At 40.5% G+C, this 10,401-nt stretch overlaps 1 protein-coding gene across 5 annotated transcripts in view; it reads right to left on the reverse strand.

Annotated features, from left to right (window-relative positions):
* The window catches only part of ZDHHC21 (zDHHC palmitoyltransferase 21), a 46,633-nt gene that overhangs the window by 28,690 nt on the left and 7,542 nt on the right, over positions 1 to 10,401 (reverse strand). For 4 of the 5 annotated variants that reach the window (XM_080371884.1, XM_080371882.1, XM_080371885.1 and 1 more), the window contains exons 2-4: positions 7,225 to 7,321; positions 3,347 to 3,548; positions 2,475 to 2,573 (exon numbers count right to left, since the gene is read on the reverse strand). In XM_080371884.1, coding sequence (XP_080228010.1) covers positions 2,475 to 2,573; positions 3,347 to 3,500 — 253 coding nt within the window. In that variant the 5' untranslated portion in view covers positions 3,501 to 3,548; positions 7,225 to 7,321. Of the gene's footprint in view, positions 1 to 2,474; positions 2,574 to 3,346; positions 3,549 to 7,224; positions 7,322 to 10,073; positions 10,380 to 10,401 lie in introns of those variants that run through there. The other variant, XM_080371883.1, reaches the window with a different exon arrangement.

Genomic DNA, 10,401 nt, shown 5'->3' on the forward strand with positions numbered 1-10,401 from the left:
AACTATTATTTATCTCAAATGGCACCACCCAAATTAGAGGAAGCCTTTAAAAATGAGAATTCAAATTATATATTCAGAAAGTTCACAGATTCATAGAATCATTTAGGTTGGAAATAACCTTTAAGATCACTGAATACAACCATAAACCTAACACTGCCAAATCCCACTAAACTATGTCCCTAAGCATGACATTTACAGATCTTTTAAATACCTCCAGTGATGGTCACTCAACCACTTCCCTGGACAGCCTGTTCCAGCGCTTGTCAACCCTTTCAGTGAAGAAATTTTTCCTAACATCCAATCTAAGCCTCCCCTGGAGCAACTTGAAGTTGTTTCCTCTCATCCTATGGCTTGTTACTTGGGAGGAGACCAACACCCGCTTCACTACAATCTCCATTCAGGTAGGTGTAGAGAAAAATATTCAACATGGCATCTTCACATGGGAAATAAAGCACACCAACACTGTAATACTTCCATTCACAAAAGCATTTATTTTCTTTCTTTAATTAAAATCAGTATATCACTGACAATCTTAAATAATTTGACTGGTTATTTCTACCTAAATAGAACTTCTTCGCTTCACAGAAATTTCTTAAATCCCAGGGCAGGGGGTGGCGGGTGGGGGGGTGGAGGGGGTGGGGAGGGGGGGAAGCTTCTTTTTTACAGCAGGTCATTCTGGAATTTCATATGGTAAACTATGTAAAGAAAATAAAGTCAAATTTAGCACTTCTGAGCCACCTGCAGGCAGCTCTAATCTTGTCTTTTTTGCTGCAAAATAACATTTGGACACTGGAAGTAAAGAAGCCCAATATCTGAGATCATTAAACTAGCAACCATGCCAGATGGAAACTGATTTACAATCTGTTCCCATAAATTCAATGTCACAAAGGTGTCACTCCCTAACAGGGAAGCTATCAGCAGAGTTCAGGAACATTCCAACCTCATTTTTTAATACAACTTATACCATGCAAAAGTGTATCTTCCTGTCAATCTTGAGAGTACCAGAGAACTGAAGTGCTACTTTAGAAAGTACAAACCCCCTGATATAGCACATAGCAAATCATAACGTCAATGTCACAGTTGAGCCCAAGTGCTCCACCTTCAGAACTATCTACAAAGAATCATTGCCATATGGAATGCATGGAGCAAGAAGAGTCTGGAGAGCTATTCAAAGGGATCCCCTAAAAGAGAAAGAAGCATTTGTGCACAATGGGAATTTGTACTCATCCTGGTATTTTGCAGGTAAATGAACATTCAGTCATAAATGTTAATTATCTGTAACTGCACTGAATGTCTTCATTCTCCAGCTCAGGTTCCAGAATTCATGCTGTTCTTCCTACAGCAAAAACATTGACTGGTGAACCCAAGTCTGAGCCACCTTGCATTTTACTGGATCAAAGGATCAGTTACCAGGAGCAGAAAACACAGACATGAGATTTTCTGTGATCGGTGTTTCACATCTGAATCCCAGGGAGATACATCCCTTTACACAATCTGCTGCCTAGTCTGTGTGCATTGTAACATCAGCACTGAGGCTAAACAGATCACGTTTCCAAACACATCATCCTAGATTCTCATTAACATCAGGAAGAGAGAGCAAAATGTTAATCCTGGCACCCACCACATTGCAAAACAAAACTGAAATATGCACTCCTCACTGCATTTGATACATTTTCTACATTCAAAAAATATTTTCTGTTCATGTGACAAAGCTCATGCTGCTTAACAGCCCTATGCCATTCTAAACTGCTATGCAAAAGCAATATACATTGGACAAGCACCTTTGATGCATAGCATCAAACAGTTAATTTAAAATATTCGCCTCTTCTGTGGAGAATTATTAAGGTTTCAAATTCCCTCCAATTTCTGGAGCATCACATACTATACATGAATTGTGGGATAAATTCACAAGGACAGAAGGGAATTCTCACAGTAAGTTGCTATTCTATAGCAATGCAACGTAACTAGTGTCACGTTTCTTTGTTAATAGCCCATATAAACATAAGTCACTGAAAAAAAAACCCTGTAAAAAATGCACAGGTAAAAACCAGCGTAAGAATACCTTCTACTACCACTTTCAATATTTCACAAATCTACAAAAGCTGTAGAATTATAACCATCTCTAAACATCTGTAATTAAATATTATCAAGTTATAAGTATATGCAGTATGTTTGAAAGCCTAGAATGCAAAAAAAATTCTTCCCATTGAAAGATTTCCTAGAAGTTCCCACAAATTAAACTTCTGATGGAATACCAGTTTTGAAAAAGAAGTTTTGAGCCTACACAAGGGAAAGTGCTAGAAATGAAGACATTAAGAACAGTGGCAAGCCAATTTTAATTTCATTAACAATATAGGCTTCAGCAGAGATAGCTCATGGTTTCCATCAAATCTCACAAAATCAAATTGATTCCTAATTATTTTGAGGACATTAAAAAAACTTTCATTTGATTATATAGAAACAACTTAATGTACCTGTAATTGGTATCTTTGGGTTTTCAGGTAGCTTTCCTGGATCAGCTATTGAGGCTCTCAGTAATGAAGCTATACAAAACAACGAGCAGAAGTAATAACCTGAAAAAGTAAATAAGCATTTGTTAGTCTTTTTCAGGTGTACAAAAATATCTACTACACCCTGCATCACAAATATAGATGCTCCAGCACCGAGTTGGAAATTACTCTGCATTCTCATTCAATTGCAAATATATTTTTGGTAGTACACAGTCTACAATATTAAGTCTTCCCCAGTCCTAGAAAGTGAGAGGAAAAGGTAGCTGTGAACACTGTTCAGATAGCACCAGCAGGACCACCACTATGACCTGACTACTCTGTATAAAAAGCTCCTCCAAATGTCTTATCAAATAAGCATCAGCCATTCTACACCTCAAAGCCTCTACATGAAAGGACATTCCCAATAGTCCACCTTCACTTTAAAGTTGGTTTCAATTATAATTAAAGCCTTTTCCCCAGCAAAACCTATCAGCGTAACTCAGCTGACCACCCATCAAGGGTTGTATGACAAAACTAACAAAACTCAGTTTGTCAACCATTATTACTCCTACCCCAAGCACCAAGAGTTGTCAGCCTGAAATTCTGTCAAGTTCTAGCTACAGGATCTGAAAACCAGATGTTTTTCCCCAGTTCCCACACAAACAAGTTTTACCATTACACCTCTGAAAATAAAGTGTCTCAACTTCTCAGAACTCAAAAATGTAGGATGCATCCCAGTACTCTCACCCTTTAACCTGCACCTTACTCTTTATTTTCTGATCTGTTTCATATATGTTAGCTACAGCCCAAAGATACTGTTTTTACTAGTAAAAATTCACTAATTTAAATTGACTTACACAGAATTGCCACAACTGAGATATGTCCCTCTTCATAGTGAGGAAAAAGGATGACTTTTGGAATGAAGATCGTATTGTACAGCCAGACAAAGATAATCAGGCCCATACAGCACCAACCCTGAGGGTCAACCACAAAGTGAACTCGTCGTCCCATTGAATACAAACAGGTGATAAACTGTCAACCCAGGAATAAAAAATTATCCTAGAGGTAAATAATAAAAAAAAAAAAAAGAAAAAAATAGTTAACCAGTATCATGCAACTTGCAGGGTCCCACATACATTTAAATAGGAAAACTCCAAACTGTCAGCTATTGATTAAAGGAATTAAATGAAAACTTAGACATTTCACATGTTCAAGTACCAGGAAGAGAAGTATTTTATAATTTCATTAATGAGTTATATATCACTAAGAAGTAATATTTATCATCAAGATGCAAGTAAAATAAGCACCTGGAAACACTATTAAGTAATTGGTAAAGCAAGCAACCGGCAGCCAGCCAGCAGCAGCCAAGAATATAAACATTAAAGAAGTCTCCCATCAAAATAAAAAGGTAGCAAATCAAAGAAGGAATACAAGTAATGATTTACATTACACAAGGACGCATCCCACCAAACTGTCAGTCTCCTAATCACATTTTAAGTTTATTTTTTTAAAAGCTTGTATGCTAAAATAGCCACAAGCTTCCCTAGGAATTTGTCATTTTTCCCTGCTTAAAAAACTCCTTCATGGCAGTTACAGCAAACCAATAGAGAAAGAAACCACCGACCCTAACGTCTATCATGTAGATCATTAACAGTTATCATACAATACTAAGTTTTCTCACTATTAATCACACTTAAAAAATCATTTCCATTCTGATAGATTTAGTGTACTGGGTTCTTTTTTTGTTTTAGACTGAAGAAACCCCACCTAGTTCTACAGTATGAATTTCTGAGTTTCATAAACTGATCTTCATAAAAAATGCAGCACCAACTTGTAAGCACTATTCAGCAGAATCTTCAAAGGAAATTTACTACTGTTAATTTTTTTGCTAGGCTGTCTTCATATACATATTTTAATATCTGAACACAAACATAAACCCCAAGCTACTCTCCTACCCATTAGTCTGCCTTATTTCTGGGCTTCAAGGAACTTGCCCATTTCAGATGGATTTCCTTCCATTCCTTTCAGCTTCTACTTGCTGCATTGAAATTCCATCATATTTATCAGTCAGATAACCCTGTTTCCAGGGGTTCTGCTTGTTTCATGTTTGTCTATCTTCACTTGCATTCACAATTTCTCTGCTTAATATTATCCACAGATTTCAATAATGTCCTGTTTTCTTTTTCTAGATCTCTGATCAAAATCAGACCCAAATAAGCGATCTGACATTTTCCCACACTTCCTCTATGCACTACTTATGATAACCCTTTGTTTGCTGTCTTCTAGTGAAACACTGTTCCCATTCAAGTATAGCAGAGGATTAAGTGCTTATTTTTATGCTAAAAATGCACCAAGTTTGCCAATACTTGTTTCAGAAACCTATGTTGCACACTGAACAAAGATACTGTGCCCTTAAAACTGTTTTTAAGTAAATGATAATCATAAAAACTATTCGGGGCTGTATTTACTATTTCTTTTTAGTTTTACTATATGTAGCATGCATGCACCATTGTCTTGTTGTATCCCTGGTATTAATACACTACACATGCATGTAACGTGTAGACATATAAATGATGTAGTATTATACTCATGAATCTGCCAGTTGTTAACGTCCCTCTGTTGTAAGTTAGCTCTGGCAACCAGCAGGTTGAGAACTAAAACCCATTTTATATCCTTCTAAGCATGCACTGATGGAGGATCTGTCGCATCAAGCAGAGAAGGTGCAGGAGGACACGAGCAGACTGTACCATATCAGGGATGCTGAAAAGGAGATGGACCAGATCCCCTTCAAGACCCTGCGTGGCTACAGGAAGCCCCACTGCACCCAGCAGAACCAGCAGAAGCAAGCAGAGCCTTAGCTTGTCAGGCTGGGCGTGGAGATGCTGAGTCTGGAGAAGTCTGGGAGCTTGTGAGCTTCAGCACCAGGAGGACAGTTCCCGCTCCACTTGCAGCGCTGATCTACAGAGTGGGTTCTGAGCCCTGGCAGCAGGCAAAGACAGGGAGCTCTGTCCAGTGAACCCTCCGAGCTGGCTGTGCCTCTGTCCTGCAGCAGTGCAAGCAAGATGAGGCATGGGAACAGTGGTGGGAAACTCCCTGCAGTAACGTCAGAGGCACCTCTGCCAGCCCAACCTGTCACCTGGCAAGGCCTGCTGCTCGCCAGGGCTTGGGTCCTGCGTACCATGAATAGGCTATTACTGAGGCTGGTAGTCTGGCCCTCAGACTATTACACTCAGCTGCTCTTCCATATGGGCACCACGGATATGACCATGGGAGACCAGGAGCATATCAAGCATGACTACATGGCTTGGGGTATGAGGGCCAGGGCCAGGGGACTGTGTGGTATCTCCTTCATCCTGCTAGTGAAGGGGGTGGACTCAAGGAGGAGGAGATAGATCACACAGACCAGCAAGTGGTTGTGCAGCTTGTTTCAGAAGTTGGGACTCAGCTTTTACATCCATAGGACCTTCTCTAAGGATCAAGAACTGCAGTGGAGGGGGACAGGATCCACCTGACACTATGTGGAGTAAAAGCATCTTTGCTAACAGGCTGGTCAGTCTGCTAAGGGAAGGCTTAGACTAGGAACAATGCAAGACGTGGTGACCTACGATTAAGTGAGGAAATGGAGGTCAGGGTTTGCAAGCAAAGGATGCAGAATGACATAGACAACAGAGACCTTATAATCAACAGAACAGAGGTGAAGTGGGGCCACACCAAGCGTATGCACACACTCGACACAAAACTACCACTTGGATGTACTGGGGTGGGGTTATGAAAGCTGAAGTCCACCTGGAGTTGAATCTGGTGAAGGTCTAAAGGGAAGTCTTGTACAGGTACATGAGCAGCGTAAGGAAGGCTAGGGGAAGTGTGGGTCTGCTGCTGAATGGGGCGGGGTACCTGGTGAAAGGATACAAAAAGGTCAAAGCGCCTTCTTTACCTTGTTCTTTCTGGGTAAGACCTGCTTTCCGGAGTCCCAGGCCTCTGAGACCAGTGGAACAATCTGGAGCAAGAAAGACTTACTCTGAGTGAGGGAGAATCAGATTTAAAAACCTTTGAACAAACTGGACATAACAGTTCCATGGGACCTGATGAAATGCCACCATGAATGCTGAGGGAGCTGGCCCTGTCATCATGAGGCCATCTTCATCAGTTTTAAGTTGATAGGTGAGGTTCCAGAGGACTCAAGAAAGCGTCATGTTTTCAAGGGCAAGAAGGAGGATCGAGGCAACTCCAGGCCTGTCAGCCTCACCCTGACTCCTGGGAAAGTGGAACAAATAATCTTGGAAACTGTTTCCAAACACATCAGAGACAAGAAGATTGGGAGTAGTAAGCACGGACTTACAAAGGAGAAATCACACAGAAACACAGAGGCCACAAAACCCAAGGCAGCTAAGAACACTGCTGACTGCTGAGGAAGCCATCTGTTTTCCGTCTTGTCAAAGCAGCAGAGATTCCATAACTTCACAGCACTTCCTCAGAAGGGAAAATAACAGCTCAACAAACAAAACAGAGATATGTTAAGTACTGAAATACTTGTTTCCAAGTGACCTACTAAATATAGTGTGTGAGCAAGAAGCAGCAAGAGAGATTCTGGAGAAAACTGTAAGAATGCCTATAATGGAAATATATCCCAAATTTTTATAACTCAGTGGCTAACTTTTGCCTGCGTGACATTATCCACTTTTATAATTAAAAACCCAAACCAAACAAAAACCAAACACACTCTCCAAACCCATACCTCTGATGGCAAGTTCCACAATTAAGTTGGAACTATGCAAAAAAAGGCTCCATTCTCAAGAAAGGGAGATTCTTCATCATCTTCTTCTGTATCTTTCCTGAAAGAGACCAAATAGAGTGTGATACTCAAACAATCGTGATCATTGGTTTGAAAGGCAGCACATAATAATTACATTCTATTCTGTTCTTCATACCTCACCTCACTGATCAGAGCTTCCTCTCAAGCTATTCAGAGATATCCAGATCCTTTGCCTCCTATGTCTGAACTGACATGCTGATTCTAACTAGCATTCCTCAAATTTCAGTTCTAGGCCACTTCATAATTTTAATATAGATTTAAAAGGATGGGAGTGTTCAGTGAAAGATGTGTATCAAACTACACTACTGGCAGTGTATTTCAGTTACTTTAAACTGTGATACACTTGCTTCCTGCATGCCTATTCCAATGATAAATTAAGTTTTATATGTTTCATTATACTTTTGTTAGCAATACTGCACAAACAATGTTAATAGATTGCCTCCCTCCAGCAAAGTGAACTTTTCCCCCTCTCCCTCTTATGTACCGTATATAAATATGTAAAGGCAGAGGCGATAAAGAAAACCTAACGTGCACATTCTAATGATTAGGTAAAGTACTAGATTCCAATTTAACTCACAGACAAGGTGAATTTATAGTCTTCTTTTTTTAAACATACTTTAAAAAATCCTGTGTTTACTCTTTCAAATACAATGTCAAAAGAAAGGTAGACTGAACTCAAACAATCCTATTCTTTAGGGTGCATCATTTCTGGTAACTACAATATGTAGAGGAAAAGTCTATGAGCAGGTTTACAACAAACCAGTTGAAAAGAAACAATTAAGTGACTTATATCCGTACACATTCAGCATTCATACACATAACGCCTAAAAGTTTTCCAACAAAATAATTCAGGATAAAATACACAACATTAATGTTAAAGGTTTTGTGGTCTTCTTCCCTCTTACCCTAATTTATAGCCATTTTTTCTAAATAAATGTCTCAAACACAAAGCATCTGAAAGCAAAGAGTAGCTGTGGCTCTGAAACGCTTCAGATTTACTAAAACATGACTCTTTCCTACCTGATCAAGAATAGCTCTTGCCTTTCCAAAAAACCACTTATACTACAGGATGCCTGGACAGCATTTTTTGCCAAGTCTTTTCTTTCTGCCCAATTCAATTAACAGTGTTATATATGTCAGTATTTGTTCCCTAAGTCACCTCAAATATGACTTCTGATGTGACATCCACTGAATAATGAGGCCACAGAATGAGTCAGTCAGGCAGAAAATCACTTCTGAGAAATGAGAAAGCTTTGCACTAACCAGAAATGTTAACATGAAATAATAGATTGTTTAAATAGGCTTATTTGAATGCAGACCTCAAAAAAGTATACAATTCTGCATCAAGACCATCCCAAAATATACTTAGAAAAATCCATTTCCTAAATAATTCCAACACAAGCGCTACACCATTTATCAGCCTAAGAAGCACAACAACTAGCTCTGATGACATCCTGCTCCTTGCACTTTTATGGCTGTTTCATGGAGACATAACTAGAAACCAAGATCCTACATGTTCTGCCTGACTTTAGCCCTGGACTTCTACTTCAGCAAGAAAGTAATAGTTGTGAAATCTGCCAGAATTTTTTTCTGACTGCCAGAATTTTTTTCACAAATGCTTAAACAAGTCCAGAATGACAATAATTCGTAGTATTGTTCACTGTGAAACACCCATTTTAGGATCCCACGCAAACTGAACCATACTGTGCTCTATAAAAACCACTTCTAGAGTGAGAAAAACACCACCTCCTAGAAAGGCTGTATTCTAACCAATTCAGACAGAAAAAGGAACAGAGAGTAGAAACATGAGAAATACAGTTGGTATAATATTTGCAATAGCCAAGGCAAGGCCGTAACAATCAACAGCCTCCATCATTTGTTTATCTGTGGTTTTAGGTCTGTGGCTTCCCTGAAATCTTAAGATTTACTGCCAAAAATTACTGATATAAAACCAAAGAAACACTTCACCAGGAAAAAAAATGACTTGAACCAAACAAATATATCACTTTCAACTACATTTTAAAGAAGTCACTTATGTGATATTCTAGTGTCAGAACAGAATTACCATTACACCTTTGGCAGCTTTTACATTTAACAAAACTAGTATCTCAATAACCAGTTAATGCAAGCAGCAGCATATTTTTGCCGTGACAAAAACCCATGTACCTGTCATTGCACGTATTTATACAATAGACTGTTGTCAGCAGAGACCTTGGCACTACAGTTGCTAGGTGGCAGTTGACAGGTTGCTTAAGGTAGGCAAGACATTCCCACCCAATTCTTTTTTACAGATATAATCTTGCAAGGTGTATCTGTAAACATCGACTGCAGTCATGAAAAGATGCCACACGGGCTTGGACTGGGATGTAGCCTAATATTAACGTATATACACTATAACCTCATCAATTGCACATCCATGAAAACTATCTTCACCTACTGTTGACCAGCCACTTGTAGACAGACAATATGTGTTACTTCAGCATATTATTGTTTGGATCCTCAGTGTGAAGGGAATGAAGACCTGCAATTTCATTGCACTAACTACTGGAGATGGAAAATAAAAGTATGAGAGCCAGCAAGGTTACAAGGCGTTGCACTTCCTCGCACTGTGCTGGGGCCCGCGCAGCCAGCAGAACCCCCACCCCTCTTCCACGACCACCCCAACAGCGGGAAACGCCCCCTGCAGCATTTAGCCAAAAAAAATCTGCACTGTGGAGCTTCATGACAAGGACAACAGTATTCCTTTATTTTGTAGATACGGAGATACTCACGAAGGCTGCTACGGACTTCCCTTCCCCAAATCTCTATACAGAAAACAAACTCCTGAAGTTAAAGTTAACAGGGGTACAGCAGACGTCCGAGACTGCTAACGCAGATTTAACACAGGTTAGGCGGCCGCCCAAGGCCCCCCACGCACCCCAGCAGAAGCCCGCCACCGGCCGGCCTTCCCGAGGCGCCCGGCGCCCCACCGCCGCAGGAGGGGCGGCAGCGGCCCCGCCACCGGCGCGGCACTCCCGGCGCGACCCCCTCGCGGCAGCGACAGGGCGGCTGCCCCCCGCGCCCCCCGCAGGCAGCGCCCCGCCGGCCGCGCAGCCCCTC

This window comes from Falco punctatus, assembly GCF_963210335.1.
Source record: "Falco punctatus genome assembly, chromosome: Z".
Classification (NCBI taxonomy): domain Eukaryota; kingdom Metazoa; phylum Chordata; class Aves; order Falconiformes; family Falconidae; genus Falco; species Falco punctatus.